Consider the following 18,850-nt stretch of genomic DNA (forward strand, 5'->3'; position numbering starts at 1 on the left):
ATGTTACTATGTTAAATAACTATCATATAGAAAAACATAATGCAGTAGTAGATCTTTTGTTGTAAATAATATCCAGCATTCCTGGAAACAAATGAAATAGTTTAATTTTCAGTAATACATTAATTATCATTAATTTAAATTATGATTGTAGTTTTATAATTAATTGTGTGTGGTCTAGAATCTAGAATGAAAAGAACTACCATCATATCAATGAAACAATTTCTAAATTTTGGTAATAATTTATAGGTGTTATTTTTTTGCTCCCAAATAGTATGAAGTTATGAAATTGGGTTGTTAGTGGAATACTCAAAACAGCATTAAACGCTATCGTCCATTTAATTCCACTTCATTAATAAACCTTGTTTTGCTGTTCCAAAGTAATATTTTTTTTACCGTTTTTTTAACGCGTTCTTAAAAATCTGGAAATTTTCCGTTGACGTCCTGGAAAACTATTTAGCTAAATGAGCAGACACCCTGAAATTGTTCTTCATTTTAGAGTAACGAACGAACGAACGAACGCGTCGAAAAACCGATAAGAGTAGGATGGACGATGAATGCGGAGAATCCACAAAATCGGATCGACCTGGTTTCCTGTTTGGGGCCAAACGGAAATGCAAAAGCCGGGGCTATCATTATGTTTCGGGCACGTATCGTGTATTGTTGTTTGCGCACGTTGGCTGAGTTTACGGTGCAAAAGGAAGAAATGGAGTGGAGGGGGTCTTGACCTATCGGTTTGAGTGGGGTTTTTGTTTATTTTTCGTGATGCGAAGTTATTCGTACGCCTAGGGTGAATAAACAAGTGAAAAAATGACCACACACACAAGCCGATCGGGTGCAAGCAATAAGCGCGTGTCTGTGCTGGTGCACAATGAAGTTGATATTAATAACTTCGCGTGCAGATTGTTGCCCTGGGAAAAGCGTTTCATGCACTCTGATTGCATTGAGTTGGGACTTTGGGAGGGTGCTTATTTATGCTCCATGATATTACGTCATTCCCGATGGATGATCTTAAGGCATGGTTTTTGGTTTTCAACATAATCGTTAGATTATCCGTTTTGAAGGAAAATAGCTATGCTTAAAATTATATGTGATTTTTTCCCGGAATCAATATTTTTGTTCGGAACAATTAATGCCACTAAAACTAAGGATCAATATTGCTGAAGACAGTAAGCATCCATAATACAACCCTGAGTAGTAATTAATTACTACCACGATTGTAAATCGAAATTTCAACCACTGTAAATCGAAATTAAGGCTAGGACAAACAAATTCACAAAATCATAAACTTGTTTGTTATCACAAACAGTCTTGCCTGACTGGTCGACATTTTTCATACGGCAAGCAATGATGCACGTTATGTTCTAGGTTTTAGACTTAAAGATGCTCTTTTTCTCTCCGCAGGGAATATATCCAACAAACATACATATTTACATCATCATCTTCTTTCGTTCGAATTTGTCGGAAGCAATGATAAAAGGTACTAACACGACACACAACAACGTAGGTACTAGAAGCTATATTAGTAGCAGCGGAAATTCCCTGATTGAGTTGTCTCCCAACTTCCTTTACAGCGGAATGTAACGCTGTTCGAGATAGGTTTATTGGAATGAACGAACGACCTTCATACTGATGAAGTTAGCCTGTGTAAACAACTCAGTTTCAGATTGATTTGTTTCTTTGAAACCTTTGCCTTCTCTAACAGACCTATTTAACCACACAGCTGAAGAGATCGATTTTTATGGCTCTTGAAATGGGTTTTCTCCATGTAGCTAACTAAACTCATGATCCTTGTTGTGAGTCATCCGTTTGTTCTTTGGTGGTGATTTTCATTGACATTTTATTGAGGGGTACTTCACTCGTATCGGGGGAGGGAACAAGATATTTGCATCAGTCACTATCGCCCAGCCAAGTACCTAACTGATAAGCAGCAGGTGGTCTGCACAATCGCACCTTATGGAAATAAGTCAGGGACGATCAGTGCTAATTCAAACGTCGCAGAAGGTTGAGGTTTTTGCGTGTGCCGTTTTCAGTTTTTTCCTTCTAGTGGTGAAAGGTACCTGTTATTTTGTTATTGTCTTGACGCAAGAAACTTTTAAGTGAAAGTTCCATTGAATTAGTTGTTGCCAAATGTTTCCAAAAGGTGTCTGATTTTACGAGACATACCAAAACTCCAAAATTTCAAAGCACCCATCCAAAACGAAGATCCGTATACAATGCTTTCAAAATCTAATGTGATTATTTACTGCGTAAGTCTCAACATCACTTGCTGTTGATCGTGCGTGTAGTGCAGTATAAATTTAATTGTACTCAACCCACTAATACCTCTCGTGCATTGCCGAACAGCTAAAAAAAGTGTAACCCGAAAGTATTCATCGGATAGAGAAACCAGTTTCGAACGGCGATCGGTAGCGAGGTTGGTGGCGGGTAATTGTATCACATGAGTAGACTGTTTTTATTTCATTTTGCTTTTTCGGACGGCTTTTGGCAGGTACCTATCTATCTCTTCTTAAGTTGATTTTCTTCTCTGATTGGGATCAACCTATGATTTAGTGCTGTTGTAGGGAGTGACTCACCAGACCAGACCGCAGACAGTTTTCTGCCAACGCGATTACATATACCTTGTTCGTACTGAAAGAAGTCTTGCTAATGTTCGGTCTAATGGATAAAGTCGTTCGCGGTTGTATTCTTTTACTAGTCAGATCATTAGCGCTCGAGATTTGGATGATGGTGTTACGCAGAGAAACGAAACCAGTTTTCCAGTGGTTTCAGTTCCTCTATCTCTTTCTCTCTCTCTAGTTCGTGCGAGTGAGTCATCTCTCTGGTCTAGACTTTCGGTTGCACGGTTGAACTAGCAGTGTATATCTCAGATAAGATTCTTTTACAATTTCGATTGCGTTGTTTAATGGATGTGAGTTGTCTAATGATTACTTCAGGAACCATCTGTCATAAACTGCGAAGCTGTTATAAAAGTAAAAATATTGTTTATAGTCAAAATCCTTTTTTCAAAACCTACTTCTAAATGTTGACGTTTTTGAACCCTACTCCTCAACTCTGACTTCTATGGTGGAAAGGTTCAAAACAAATTTGTATTTGCATTTGCATCGTGACATTTACAAAAGTAGTAGTGAGTCGACATATAAAATAGCATCAAAATCTTTGCACGTTACATAATGTATAACTCTTTATATGGCAAACCTTGCATGAGCTATGAGTATAAGGTATAGATTAAACAAGCATGGGAAAATTAAAAATCCAAAAAATAAATTGGTTAAAAAAAAGCTAATTAAAATGAATTTATGTTTTGTTTATTAGATGTTATCGAACATACATTTAACTTTTTTTTTTTTCCTATGTTGGGGACATAATACCACCGCGACCATTACTTTGATCTATTGTGGTGTATCTTCTTTTTATTTATGCCATAACGTAGCGGTAAGCCACTATTGTTTGAGTAACTACCACTACTGTTGTAAGCAATCATCCCAAGCAGGTAATATATTCCTTATGAAATTTATTACCTGATTGGGAGCAGCAGCCCAGATTTCCCAAGGTCTCATCAGACCCTTATCAAGATATCTGCATCGTTTATGAAATAGTGCAACACAGTCACACAGCAAATGTTCAGAGCTTTCACTCTTTAAGTTACAAAAGCGACATTTATCTTCATGAAGTTTACCAATGATTTTCAGGTGATATTTACAATGACAGTGTCCTGTTATCAAACCAGTGTATGTACTCAAATCTTTTTTTGAAAGATTAAGTAACTTTTGTGTATGAAAAGCGTTCGGCTTTATAAAACGTTTAGATTGCCGAGAATTTAAGGTACTGGTCCAGTTGTACTGTACCTTTGTTTTTTCCCAGTTTTTTAGCTCCATTTTTAAAGCACAAAAAGAAAGTCCAAAGAATGGTTCAGGACCGATGAATTTTGTGGATGACCCTATTTTTGCCAATTGATCAGCTTTTTCGTTTCCTTCGATTCCACAATGACCAGGAACCCAATAAAGGTTAACCGTATTTCGACAGGACAGTTGCTGTAATAGTTTAGTACATTCCCACACCAGTTTTGACGTGTAAGTTTTTGATTTCAAAGCATTCAGCGCCGCTTGACTATCTCAACAAATGCATATATTCGCATTTTTATAGTTTCTTTTTATGCAAATCGCTGCACATTCTAAGATGGCATATATTTCAGCTTGAAATACTGTCGGCCAATTTCCCATGGACACCGAAAAGTTAACCCCAGGGCCGGTAATACCAGCCCCGACCATATTATCTTGTTTCGAGCCATCTGTATAAAAGATTAATGATCCAGGACTAATATTCAGTCTTCCTGCATCCCAGTCAACGCGAGTCACACCAGGAACTTGGAAATTATGGTTGCAATAATGTCGCTTTAGCATGCAATCTTCGTTCATCAATATTAATGAACTTATCTTAAACTCTTTTAGAATGCTCAAATGTCCAATAAGATCTCCATCGAAGAAATTCATGGACCGTTTGAGCCTTAGAGCACTTTTCTCTGCATCCAGTTGAATAAATTGATGAAGAGGAAGGATATTGAGTAAAGCATCCAAGGCTGTAGAGGGAGTACTACGCATTGCTCCAGTTATGGAAATAGTAGCAAACCTTTGTAGCTTGTTTAGTTTGACTTGTGCCGTTTGTTGCTTAGTTTTCGGCCACCATATAAGTGAGGCGTAGGTAATCCTGGGTTTAACTATAGCCGAGTATATCCAGTGTATCATATTTGGCTTCAGACCCCATTTTTTTTTCCAAACGTTCTTTTGCAGGTCCAAAAAGCATTTGTTGCTTTTCCTATTTGTTGATCAATATGTTTGTTCCAGCAGAGTTTACTATCTAAAGTTACTCATAAAAACTTTACTTCTAAAGATAGTGACAGCTTTACGTCTCCTAGTTTAATATCATTGATAGAGATTTTACGTCTTTTAGTAAAAGGTACAATAGTTGTTTTTGTAGGATTGATATTCAATCCCTCATCTTTGCACCACGATAGTGTGAATTTTAATGCTTTTTGCATTCTTTCGGAAACAACTTTATCGAATTTTCCACGGACTATAATGACAATGTCATCCGCAAACCCAATTATTTCGAATCCTTGGTGCTTTAGTTTTATAAGAAGGTCATCAACAACAGAAGGGGAGAAAGAACACCTCCTTGAGGACAGCCTTTTACAGCTGTTACTTTCACTACTGAATCTCCTAGATTAGCTGATATTTCTCTTTTGGATAGCATTTCTACAACCCAGTTGATTATGTTTTTATTAAAACCACGATTTCTCATGGCGCATATCATCGACGTGAAAGATGCATTATCAAATGCACCTTCAATATCAAGAAACGGTGCTAGTAGAATGTCCTTAGCCGCAAAGGATTTTTCTATTTTATTAATAAGAGTATGAAGAGCTGTTATTGTTGACTTGCCTGACTGGTAAGCAAATTGTGTCTTACATAATGGTTTATTAAGGAGTATTTCTGATTTGACATATTCATCTATGAGTTTTTCCATTAATTTCAAAAATATTGATGACAGGCTTATTGGTCTAAATGATTTTGGTAGAGATTTATCTCTTTTGTTCGCCTTTGATATGAATACCACTCGGACTTGTCTCCATTTTTTGGGATGTATCTCAATAAGAAACTAGACTTGAACAATTTAACTAAAACAGGAATTATTATAGATTTACAATTTTGAATATGTGCTGGAAAAATACCATCTGGGTCAGGGGATTTGAAAGAACTAAAAGAATCTATCGCCCATTCAAGTCTTGAGTTTGTAAATATTCTAATGGCAAAGTTTTCAGCCTCTTCATTTGACATTTCTAGCCCACATAGTGAGACATTTGTTTCGGTAGATCTATCACGTTCACCACGGTCTGAAGATGTGGCATTTTGCATGCAATCACGATTTTGTAGTTGATCATCAGTAGGAAGGGACCCTGGATAATGGGTTTGCATCATCAGTTCCAGAGTTTCTTTTGAGTTTTCAGTAAAATGTCCGCCAGTCTTTTTGAAAGTTCCAAGACCGTTAGAATGATCTTTTGAGAGAACTTTTTGAAGTCTTGCAGTTTCAGGAGTGTTTTCTATGTTTTCACACATGTGTCTCCAATCTTTTCGCTTGGATCTTCTTATTTCTCTGTTATATTCAGTTAACGCCTCTTTATATTGAGACCAGTTTGAAGTAAATTTTGCACGGTTGAATAGTTTCCTAGCTTTTTTCCGTAATTTTTCTAATCTATCATTCCACCAGGAAACATCTCTATTAGTCGAGCGCTCCTTTGTAGGACAACTGGCATTGTAGGCCTGATTCATGTTAGTTATTAAGTCAATAGCAACTTTTTCTAGCTTTGTAATGGTATCAATATTATTGAAAATGGGTTCATGTTGACTCTTCATAATTGTTCTATATAGTTCCCAATTTGTTTTACGAGGATCTTTATAAACATTTAACTTAGGAATGGAAGGTAATTTTTGCAGGACGCAGGTTTCTATGGAGCATTTCCAGACTTGACCTTCTAAGCTGAGAAGTAACATTGCAGGTTTTATCACGGTTTTATAGCATTCTACAAGTCTAAATCATGGTCTACAGAACTCTCATAAAAACAAAATTGTTACTTGGGAGTGTGGCCAGTGAACCGGAAAAACCGGGAAATATCCGGAAATTTGGAAAATTACTGGGAAAACCCGATAATGCCACGAAAAAGCATTGAACAATCAATAAACCTTAGAATACAGTGATTTGTTTACGTCCGAATTTCAGAATCAACTTGTGAAACAGAGCGAGTTTTTACCAAAAGAAAGACTGCATATTTTACATCAGTTATTCGTTTGTTTTCAGAATTAAATTACTCAGCAATATTGTTTACGAATTTTACGTATCTATTCCAATTTAATTTTTTGCATATTCATGATGCCGGACTTAAGAAACACAAATTTGTTAACTTAAACTGAACTAAAAATTATCCGGAAGTTTTTTAAGGTTTGATGTCGACATGAGATTCTTTTCAGAATTGCCAAGGTATTAATCCCAGAGTTACCTTGCTCAGAATTATTATGCAATTTTTCTTAAACATTCCAGGAAAATTTCACCGTAATCTCCTTGGAATTCCTTTGAAACTTTTCTATGAATTGCATGAGAACGCGATTCCTTTTAAAATCTTTTCAATATTTGATTTTTCTCTCTTCAGAAATCGTCCGTAGTTCTCCTTAGAAATCCCTTGGAATTTTCTTTATAAATCCTTGGAATCCTCTTCTGAATTTTCTTGAAATATTCATCAGTTTTGTAGTTAACCTCAGACTACGATTCCTTTGGTATTTTTCTCGGAATTCCTTAGTTTGTTTCCATGGAAGTTATCTCTTGAACACTATTTTAATTATGTTTATAATTCTATTTGAATTCTCATCAGAACTCTCGGATTGTTCATTAAATTTCACCTACTGTTCTACTCGCGGTCCCCATACAGTGCTTCTCAGAAACAGCTAGCAATTTTACTTGAAGTTCTTTCCTTTGTTCTCACCAGAAAACCATTATAATTTTCGTAAGAATTCCTTCGGGCTTCATCTCAGAATCATCTAAGAATTATGGTCAGAACTCCTTAAAATTTCACATGAATTCTCCTAAACTATTATTTCCTTGAATTCTCCTCAAAATTCCATAATTCTTCTCGTCAGAATTCTATCTTAAAATTGTTCGAATCCTGAAACTTTCCAAACGCCCTTAATATATTTTATTTTAACCTGAGATCTTGGAAATTTTTAGAAATTTCATATTTTGAGTATTTTTTTTTCAGCTCCAGATAGTTGAAAAATAAATCCGATTTGGTTTTTCCTTAATCCACCATCTCGATGATTTTTCGAAATCACAAATCTCAAAAATTTCGTGGTCTAAGACTATAATCAAATCCATAAACTTCGATTTTATTTTTTAAAAGGTTTCTGATAGTACGGACTGCAGAGTGTTTGCAAATTTCTTGCTCCGAGATCTATAATAATTTTTACTAGACCTCATACGTATCATGTTCAAGATATATTAATAAAATCATAAGTCAATCTCTTACTCTTGAATGTTTACAATTCTAATAAATAATTCAGCACGATAGCGTTTGGTTCAGTGAATCTTACTCAGTAAATTCTGAGACATTGGAAGAAATGAAGGTTTTTACAATCACTCTACAGTTAAGGATCACTTAGAGTATACTTACTTAAGAGATGAACTAGCCTATGGCTAAAAATCTCTATAATAAAGTATTAAAAAAAAAAAAAAAAGTATACTTACTGATTCATTATTATTTTTAGCTAACCCTGATAACTGTTACAGTACAACGGATATAATTAATCAAGGGGATGGGATTAGGGACATAATGAGCACACGGTGCGAATTGAGCACTCATAATTTTAATAAAACTATGCAATCTTAAACTTAATTTTTATTTTATTTTTTTTTAAATACTTTATTTGATAAGGCTCAACCGAATTAACTTTACAGAGCCGAGGATTCTTGTTCACTATACAATGCATTTAAAAATAATAGTCAACAGGTACAACACAATAAACATTTTATCTTCCGCTATCCAATAAGCCTCCTCCACCAGCACGGAAGCCGCTTCCAGTGGTTTCATTGTATGGCAGATTCACCAACGAGGGTCAGAGCGCTTCCATTGCAGCATTGGACGCAAAACGTGGTCAGCACTCACACACTCATCACGAAACGGTTGCTTTCCAAAGTCGACGATGCATCGACTGAAAGAACTGCTGATGAAGAACAATGAGGAGGACCACACAATGGTTGCTGCCGAGTAAACAGACGATCGCGTGACACACATTGAGAGTGGTCTGCTTCTGTCGACAGCCGAGTGAACACTGATCTTAAACTTAATATGATAATAATTATCTATTATTGAATAGAACTGTTTATTACCACTTTGAAATATGCAAATATATTGCAAAATGAAACATGATTCGCAGGTGATTTAATTATAATATAATTTGTTGATCTATTATTTTTGTAATGAAACATTATGTGTACATCAGCTCTCAGACTTAACACCCACTGACATTTTGTTTTGTTACTTTAATTGGGTTCTTTAATTTAGAAAAAAAAAAAAAAAAATCGGTTTTTATATATTATCTGAAAGAGGTTCGTTTTCCGAACACAGCGATATTTTTTTCGAGCCCACACACTTTCATGTCGATTTTTAAATCAAGATTTAAAGCAAAATAATAACTTCACTGTTTGACACTAAACTGACAAACTGACAGCTCGCTCCCATACAAAGTGACACCGAGGGGCGCTAATAAGGTGATTTTTGCACATGTAATCGTTCTTATTTAAAATAGTTCCAGTGTACCAAACTTGATGAAAATTTGGGTTTGGGTTCCCTTTTTCAATGCAGATTACGAATATGCATTTACCTCTATACACACTAAGATTTTTTTACAGGAGTCAGTATTTTTTTACTGGGTTTTTGAATTGCTGAAAAAGTCGGTAAAAATTCAAATGACCGTTATCCGTAAGGAATCAATGAAATCGACCAATTTTATTTTTTATCATTAAATGGGGTTAACATAACTAAGTATACACAAGTTCAGAACAAATTTTCTTATTAATAAATTTTCCACAGATTTTTAAACTTTTACCGAACAGTTCGCAATTCAAAAACTCAGTAAAACCGTACTGACTCGATTAGTGTGTACCCTTAAAGAACCCAATTGTAAAAAAACGCACTGTGACTTTTTCTTAATTAATTAGGGGTGAAATGAGCACCATTAGTAGGAGTAAAATGAGCAAAGTGATGATGCTGCGAATATACAAATGGAAATCCAAGGAAGGCAGGCACTATCAAATGGGACGGAACATCCACGAAACGAGCCGCCAAGGCCCATGGCATTCCAACACAGACGTATCTGGAGCAGAAGTGTCGTCGGGGCAGGAAGCGAAATAAATTCGTTCTTTCAAAGCTCGTTTCTTCTCCGCTAAAGAAAAAGAGCTAGGGTCCCATATTTTAAAACTAAATGATCACTACCCGCGAAACCTTGCATATCATCAACTGGCGGAACTCAACGGAAAAGTCCATGTCTTCAACACCGAGATGCAGCTCGCTGATTGGGATTAACTGCATGGTTTCGAAACTTTCGTTACGCGCTCCTGGTGAATCTATGAAAATAGAGATGTAATTGTAATATGCCTCGTAAAATTACGCAATCTACAGTATAACTATTAGTTATAATTAGTTATTAACTATGTGCAGCTGTTTTGTTGTGTGACCTACCCCATTGTATATGTAGAACTTTTGAGTCAATCCAGCTAATCAAGTGATCCACGATTTTGAGCTCTGTCAAAAGCGTATCCAAAGCGGATCCAAATCTCTTCAAAATTTTCCGTGAATAATTAAAATTAGAAAAATGTCATTCCCATCTATTCCTCACTGCAAGCTGTGCGCTTCGGACAGTTTGGAATCCTGTGAACCACCGTACCCCAGTATCGAACCCATCAAACCCCCACGACCATCAGCCACACCGGACCATCATGGAATCCTCCATGAGCTGACATTTCATGCAGTTCATTCACGGCTATTGGAGATTGACCTCAAAATGAGCCGGCTGGAATCCAACTTCCACGATGCCTTCTCCCGGCTGGAATCCAGCGTGGCCAGATGTCACCGAACCTTGGAACAGGTTAACGAATCACTGTGTAGCAGCTTAAATAGCGCGGTTCCAGGAGCATCGTCTTCACCACGGGACATGGTTGTCAAAATGAAATTTGGACGGAAAGAGCAGAAGCACCTGGCGCCGCATTCGATTAGCGACGCAAATCAAGTGGAACAGTTTTTGACCAGTCCTTCAACTTCGTTACGAGGAAACATAGTGGAACGAAGACGAAGCAGTGTTCTGTCCAGAATCAAGCATCATGTCAAAGGCGGTAAGATGGAAAAGTATTTCAGGCTGAATTGGGTACCTAGTTTCATGACAAACATTCAGCTTTCAGTTTACCGTGCGTCGTGACGCCCGTCTTTGAAATCTATCCGCCAAACATAAACTCCAAAGCTGTGAAACATCCACCACCCGCCGCCATGACAACGGACTTGCAACCTCAGTAGGCATTGAAGCATAATTTTTCAACCTTGCAGAGATTGGCAGCAAAATTTCAAGTGTCCTTAAAAATCGTTTAAAAAATATAGAAAATTTGAAAATCCAAGAAAAATGTCCTTGCAACAAATCTTTTTCAATGAGAATTTAAATTCTAGTGAATCGCTAGGGGCCTCAGAGTTGATCGCTCCAAGGAAAATCGTTCCTCTAACGGAAGAATTGCTCCACGAGAAACATTGTACCATTTCGGCGGATGTGCGAGAACAGCTCAGCTCCTTCGAACAGCGGCTGCTCAACGTTGAAACAAAGATTGAACGAATGTACGGAATCTGCGAAGAATGCACCCAAAGCGTTCGGGTAGAATTCGGTTCGGAACTGGGAAGCGTGGTGAGTTGCCTCTCACCGTCTGGAAGTGAAGAGGAACAAGAACGGGAAATCTTCAAATATATCATGGAAGAAGGAGAAGAAGTAGAATACAACAAGGAAGTTTTGGTTGCTCCGACGAACTCACTCACGGAGCTGTACGACCGTACAAAGGCCGAAGAAAGGGTGCGGGAAGCGAACTTCCGGCGAATGCGTAAGAATAAACAGTTCCGCGATTTACTGTTGAATGGGGCTATTGCGCATCCCAGTTGCTGTCCGCGCAGCCAAGACGAACTACCAACCAGTTGCTCGGGAAATGCTGTTGAAACTAAAAAGGTATTCAACCTAGCTAAGTAATTCCGCTCTGATTGATGGGTCGATAAAGCATAGGATTTACTTTCAGATCTGCAAATTCAAATGAGACTTTGAAACATTCATCATTCACTTTTCAACATTGTTCGAATCATCGAAATTCTTGCTGGCAATAAAACCCCCCGAGTCCATTCCCAAAGCTCAACTCGTTTTCAATTCTCCACACAGTTGTGGCGGGCATGAATCAGTTCGAAGGTTGGCGGTTTAGATAGATTGTGTTGTTCATACAGCACAACAGTCAGATAGTGTGCAGCTGTGGAATATTTTCATACACACCCGCCTTGTCTGCTTGCCGGGCTCAGAAAGGATTGAAAAAGAATAATATACAGATGAGAAATGCCACAACAAATCCGAGCCATGGGATATTATGGGAGAAGTAATACGAACCAACTGCACTCAGTGCTTCAAACGCCAAACCGTTTTTAGTTTTTAAGTCTTGAGCAAAATTGCGTGTTTCACGACATGCGTACACGAAACGGGAGTTTTAATAGTGTAACATTCTTGCCTTTGATTTAGCATGGCAGTTTGCTACATGTTGCAGCTGGTTTTATATTTTGAGAACGGATGTGTTGCGGCAGTTGCATCGTTCCTAATGTTCAGCAAAAGGGTACAAGTCATGTGGATTCTTTGTCATGAGGTTAAATGTGCATTAATTTGTTCTTATTCAGGCCTGACGTTGGTGACGAGTGAGGTGAGGCGACTCTCTATCACTAGTAAGTCAATGAAGCCTTTTAGAAGTATTTTCAAGATTCGTGAAATGTGCAAAAACGAAAGATTCTAGAAGAATTTTTTAGCTACGCCCATGATTATCACTTGACAATCTGACGTCGACGATCTATTTAACATGAATTCTAAGAACTGAGTGACTAAATGTTTCCTTTTTTAATTTGCCTTTTTTTTTATCGACTGCTCTGTCCATGCACTTTCCTTAGATTGTGAACATCTTTTTTATGTAGTTTTTTTTTATGATCTTTTGTTTTCATTTTCTATATCTTACTCATGGTGAATTCATCTTTCCTTCCGAAAACTTTTACTGTTTTTGTAATGGGTGATTTTACGAATTCCCAGAAGTGGCTTGATTTATCTCGAGGCGTTGAAGTGTAAGTCTGTCTTGAAGTGTTCCACAAGCTTACGTAACGGCATTTTATCGGTTCCTCTGGATGGATATGTTTACACTCCTGCGCCTATCACAGGAAATCATTCTTGTTCGGGCGGCGTAGGAAATTTGCACTTGACTCAATTGCAGTGAAATCGAATATAAATTGATTGTGTTTGGCCGTGTCGTGTTGTTCGACGGAGTGACGATGTTGACAATCCCAATTGACCTAGTCATCATTCTCGGGGCGTTACTCGAGAATGTGCCATCACTTCTCGCCGTGTACGATAATGCAATTTCTGTTCTAATGGCAATTTGTTGTCGTTTTGCTTTCCCATTCCAGGTCGAACAGAAGTAATTCAATCATTCCTACCGAATCACGCTCCAGGCCTTCCGTCATCAGCGATGGGAGCGCCTCGAAGCAGTAGCATCAGTGGAAACGACGGCAAGGCCAATACCAAAGTGAAGCTCCAATCCTGCCATCCTCGAACCTCTCCGAAGACTACCGGAACCACCGACAGCAGTAGTTGTAGTCGAATCGCCATCACACGTAGCCATCACAAGAAACGCCATTCCTCCATCACCAGCACTGACATGATCTCATCAACGCAAAACTGGCGAAGCTCTAGTCCCCTATTGACTATGGGTGCCGCAATATTGCTCATCGTCGTTTTTTGCAGTAGCCAATGCACTAGTGTACAAGCAGCGGATTCGTTCATCCTGAAGATCCGCACGACTGAGTTTTCCAACATTAGCGAAACGCCAAACTTCCTTAGCTCAACTTCGTACAGTAGCCGCGGGATGGCACCGTTGTACAATCTGACCAACCTGGTGATCAAGCTGTTCGTCGGTACAGAGCCGGTGCCGGAAGGTAAGTTACTTGTACTTTCGCATTACTATAAGTCCACTTTGCTAAATAATCAATAATAATGAGATCAAACAAAAACGTGGAAAGCACACTTCCCTGCTAACCTACATCGTGAGGCAAATTTTCTTCGCCACTGGCTGCTCTGTGATGAATGGATGAATGGTGGAACGCCATCCCACCGCAAAACAAAAGAAAATTTCATGAATGGTGGCGCACGCGGTCATACACAAACTTACCAGCCGTCACAATAGAGCAGTGTGCAAAATGCTGTTCCTCCCAGCGATAAATATGGCACTTTAATAACATTTCCCCAACAAGAACTCCGTACTTGGTCCGGCATTACGAGCGGAAGATAAAGCAGAGTAGAGGCACATGCAAAAAAAACTAAGAGACCATGACGTCGTCGTCGTCGTCTTGGCCGTTGCCATTCCATCGTAAACAATTTAGATTTACCGTGTGAAAATTGGAACACTCGATTGTCCGTTGTTCAACACCACCCAGAGAGGAGGAGGGTCTGTTGGAGGGTTATTGGGAAATTAGGGCTATTGTTTGCTGAAGAATCGCTTGGCCACACGTTGATATCGGATCTCAAGTTGTAGGTAATTGGTGTAAATTTCGTTTCGCAAAATTGGTCAAAATATCACGAGACCGGACAATGAATGAATGGGTCGGGCGCTTATTGTTTCATTCACCGTTGTTGTTGTAGTTTGCAAGCTTGCGAGGAGCTTGGGTGATTTAATTTCCGTTGGAATCATTGTTTCACGGTACGAGCACGGCGAGGACGGATCAAACATATTGGATTACAAAATAAATGCCTTTCGTAGGAAGTTATGTTGGTGGACCATGACATGACGGACGACAGGTTTGGCACTGCTTTGAGATTAAAGCCATCAGCAGCATTTGAGGGGTGTCGGTTAGATTAAGGTAAACTGAAACTGTTTGATCGACCCTTATTGACTTTGATTAGGTTGCACGAGTGCCCGAGATTCTCTGCTGTAATTTTATCGGTTGTTGGAAATGTCATCATCGTCATCATTCGCTGATTGAAATGAAACCTCATCCCAACTGCCGATTGCCATCCGATATTGTTGAGACGGTTTTAATGCTGTAAATTTGTAGTTTTCCATGCAAAAGGACGCTTGATAGAGCATTGAAAAAAAAAATCGGCATTTTTGAAAACTTAATCAAATTCATAAGCATGGTCTTGCATTGTAGCTGTGCCTTTACCGACTGAGCTAAGGGAGGCCCTCACCTCTTGTATCACGAAGATTATTAATAATCACTTATTTTGAAGAAAAGTTCTAGTTTCAGACTGTACACAAATTTCAAAGTAGCAGAATCTTGGGAATCTTCTTAAATCAAATTTGTTATCCTTTCAGTAATATTTTTCTAGTATTGGTCTATTGGACGTGGGTATTAAATTTCATGAACCATGTTTAGTTTCATGTTGAGTGAGTTCCAACGTCAAAAGGTTTTACATATTTGTTTGTGTTTTACTTTGTACATCAGCGCGAGTACTGAAAGTTTAATATTTATGTTAGTATAGAATGGGGTGAAGACACATTTTCTTTATCCGATTTCCCTTACAATTTCCTATAATTCTCATCTGTATCAAATTCATTTTTTCTGAATCATGTTTTTGGATTCATTTGGAGCATTTGGCCTAGTGACCTTAATCTCTGTTACTCAATAAATTGTAGGGCTTTGAAATTATAAGATGTATCAAGCTTAAAAATATAATAAAAATTGATTTTCAAAGTATCTTGATAGATACTGAATACATTAAGTGACTCATAAAGTTGAATTTATACTTTGGGGCTGTTCATTAACTACGTAGACAGTTTTTTTTAATTCTTGACCTGCGGGGGGCCTGCGTAGACAATTGTCCATACAAACAATTTAAAATTTGAATGGGCCGTGGATAGTTGTCAACCCTTCCTGCCTAAACTGTCGACGTAGTTTATGAACAGCCCCTTTCAGCTTTAAAAAATACATTCTGTAATTTCTCTTTTTATGTTCCCCACAAATAACATCCGGAAATTTACAGTTGACTTTCTTTTTAAAAACACGTCCAATTTCGTTTTTTGTTGAATATTAACAACCAGGAAATTTTTAATATTTGAACCGGGAAAATACCGGAAATTTCAATATGAAAATTCACTGGCCACCCTGCTATGGTTGGTTGGTTGGTTGGTTGGTTGGTTGGTTGTCTTTATTAAGGAGATTTTCAGCCAGACGCTGGTTCATCTCCGCACCCTGCTATGGGAAAAGTGATGATTTTGTTCTCCTTGTTCTAGCCTTTTAACATAATGATACGGGCAAGCTTGCTATCTGCTCTGGTAAATCACCTTTTCGTGGTACGTTACGGTTTCAGATCTACCACCGAACCCTAGCCTTGACTACTGATGCACCGACCGGCTGAATACTTAGATCAACGTTTTGCTCAAAAACTTTATCGGCCACTTGTTAAGTCAGAAATGGTCAAATATCAGTTAACATTTTGGTGTGAAGGTCGAATACCTGGTCGATTAACACAATTTGGTTTATCACTAGTCTTGGCCTGGGCCTAACGAAGGCAAATCTAAGCCGGAACCTGCATCATTTTTTTTTTTTTTTTTTTTTTTTTTTTTAGTCACTTTAACATTCTTGGGTCATTTGTGACTTGTTCGGGGGTGAGATTTAAACTCGTGACGTTGGCGTGCGAGGTATGGATGTTAACCAATACGCCGGGGTCGCCCCACACCTGCATCATAAACTTCACCCCAGAATTGATAGTTTGCCTTTTTAATCTATTTTTAATTCTAACATGCAATTTCAAAGCTAAATTCGTACATAATAAAATCATTAACTTACAGGCTACAGAGGTATTTGTTTGTGTGCCAAACATACGATTGGAAAAATATTCGGGCAACTTTTTAAATATCTGTAAAAAGTGGCAAACTGTCACCCGTTTTACTTACTTACTTACTTACTTACTTACTTACTTACTTACTTACTTACTTACTTACTTACTTACTTACTTACTTACTTACTTACTTACTTACTTACTTACTTACTTACTTACTTACTTATTTACTTACTTACTTACTTACTTACTTACTTACTTACTTACTTACTTATTTACTTATTTACTTACTTACTTACTTACTTACTTACTTACTTACTTACTTACTTACTTACTTACTTACTTACTTACTTACTTACTTACTTACTTACTTACTTACTTACTTACTTACTTACTTACTTACTTACTTACTTACTTACTTGTACTTGTACTTGATGTCCTGCTGGATTCCAGTCCAGTGCTTGCTTGCAGATTTCGTTTCCGCTCCGTCGTAGTGTGTGGCCGACCCACCACAACTTCCGTTCACGAATTTCTGTCTCTATCGGCTTCTGATGGCACAAACGATGAAGCTCGGAATTTGAGATCCAATTGTGGGGCCACCAGGCACGAATTATGTACCGCAGGCATCGGTTGATAAACACCTGCAGCCTCTGAGTGTTCTCCGCTGATACACACCATGTTTCACTGGCGAATAGCAGCACAGACTTCACGTTCGAGTTAAAAATTCGGATTTTGGTGCGTCGACTGATCTGATTCGCTCTCCATACATTTCGCAAACTGGCAAAAGCAGCCCTCGCCTTCTTAATCCGTGCACCTATGTCGCTTTTGGTGCCGCCGTCCGACGCTATCTGGCTGCCAAGATATTGGAAGCTTTCGACTTTCTCCACTGCCTGCCCAGCTACCGTGAAATTGGAACGGTTTTCCGTGTTGACATCCAACGATTTGGTCTTGTTGACGTTGATGGTTAGACCTGCTTCAGAGGAGCGTTCCACAAGGTCGTCGAGCTTACTCTGCAGGTCAGAGCACCGTTGTGCTAATAACGCAACATCATCAGCCAAATCGAAGCCTGCGATTACCCGAACCGGGTCATACAAAGCTCCGTTGTGCAACACTCTGCATGAGAAAGCCTCGTACTGCGCTTCGATGAGGTTGACGATCTTATCAGGGACTCCATTGCGTCTCAGAGCGCCCCACAAGTTTTCGTGGTTTAGTCGGTCGAAAGCTTTTTCGTAGTCAATGAATACCAATTACAGGGACTCTTGGAACTCATTACCTGTTTCAGAGCGTGACAATATGGTCCACACAGGATCTTCCAGCACGGAATCCTGCCTGCTGTCGTTGGAGAGTCGCGTCGATCTTCTCCTGTATCCGATTGAGCATAACTTTACACAGAACTTTGAGAACAATACACAGTAACATGATGCCTCGCCAGTTGTCGCATACAGTTGGATCCCCCTTCTTGGGGACTTTTACCAAGACGCCCTGCATCCAGTCGGCCGGTAAAGTCGCGGTGTCCCAGATATTGACGAATAGTTGATGCAACATTTGTGAGGATAGCATGGGGTCAGTTTTGAGCATCATCTTCGACAAACGATCTCTTCACTGCTGGGTCTTCCAGTCGGCGTGTGTTGAATCGCCGCCCGAGTCTCTCCTCCCGCCGTTGAACCCGCGCAATGTGTAGGCGGATCTCACCGACCAGGAGATGATGGTCAGACGCGATGTTAGCATTGCGTTTATTCCGAACATCAAGAAGGGTCCGTTTCCATTTTTGGCTGATGCAGATATGGTCGATTCGGTTCTCTGTATATCCATCACGAGAGACCAATGTGTGACTTTATGCACTGGGCGATGGGGGAACAGCGAACCCCCAATCACCATGTCGTTGTCCGAGTTGTCGGAGCCGATCTTCGCATTGAAGTCGCCTGTGTAGATCTTGATATCACCTCTTGGAGTCTTATCCACGACAGCATTCAGTTGACTGTAAAAGTTCTCTTTGTCCTGCAATTCGGTAGCATCGGTTGGCGCATAACATTGGATTATGGTAAGGTTTCGGACCCGTGTTCTGAATCTGGCAACGATTATTCTCTCATTGATAGGTTTCCACTTGATAAGCGCAGCCTGTGTTTGGGCGCTAAGCAGAAAGCCAACTCCACGATGTCGCGGAGGGTTTTCACCTCGCATACCAGAATGTAAAAGTACCTGTCCCG

The 18,850-nt window shown here is 38.9% G+C and overlaps 3 protein-coding genes across 7 annotated transcripts in view; all 3 read left to right on the forward strand.

Moving 5' to 3' along the window:
* Nucleotides 1–18,850, forward strand: part of promL (prominin-like) — a 115,708-nt gene that overhangs the window by 58,645 nt on the left and 38,213 nt on the right. For 4 of the 5 annotated variants that reach the window (XM_065219883.1, XM_065219886.1, XM_065219885.1 and 1 more), the window contains exons 1-2: nucleotides 1,939–2,053; nucleotides 13,274–13,801. In XM_065219883.1, the coding sequence (XP_065075955.1) occupies nucleotides 1,954–2,053; nucleotides 13,274–13,801 (628 nt within the window). In that variant the 5' untranslated portion in view covers nucleotides 1,939–1,953. Of the gene's footprint in view, nucleotides 1–1,938; nucleotides 2,054–13,273; nucleotides 13,802–18,850 lie in introns of those variants that run through there. The other variant, XM_065219888.1, reaches the window with a different exon arrangement.
* LOC135699620 (uncharacterized) lies at nucleotides 10,310–11,170 on the forward strand. The gene is made up of 2 exons (XM_065219928.1): nucleotides 10,310–10,932; nucleotides 10,992–11,170. The coding sequence occupies exons 1-2, from the start codon at nucleotides 10,416–10,418 to the stop codon at nucleotides 11,108–11,110; spliced, it is 636 nt and encodes a 211-aa protein (XP_065076000.1). The 5' UTR covers nucleotides 10,310–10,415; the 3' UTR covers nucleotides 11,111–11,170.
* On the forward strand, nucleotides 11,127–12,064 carry LOC135699621 (uncharacterized). Its single transcript, XM_065219929.1, has 2 exons — nucleotides 11,127–11,798; nucleotides 11,866–12,064. Exons 1-2 carry the CDS (start codon nucleotides 11,214–11,216, stop codon nucleotides 11,881–11,883), a joined length of 603 nt encoding a protein of 200 aa, XP_065076001.1. The 5' UTR covers nucleotides 11,127–11,213; the 3' UTR covers nucleotides 11,884–12,064.

Source organism: Ochlerotatus camptorhynchus, unplaced genomic scaffold, assembly GCF_037179485.1.
Source record: "Ochlerotatus camptorhynchus isolate MF236.1 unplaced genomic scaffold, CSIRO-AGI_Acam_v1.1 ptg000112l, whole genome shotgun sequence".
Lineage (NCBI taxonomy): Eukaryota > Metazoa > Arthropoda > Insecta > Diptera > Culicidae > Ochlerotatus > Ochlerotatus camptorhynchus.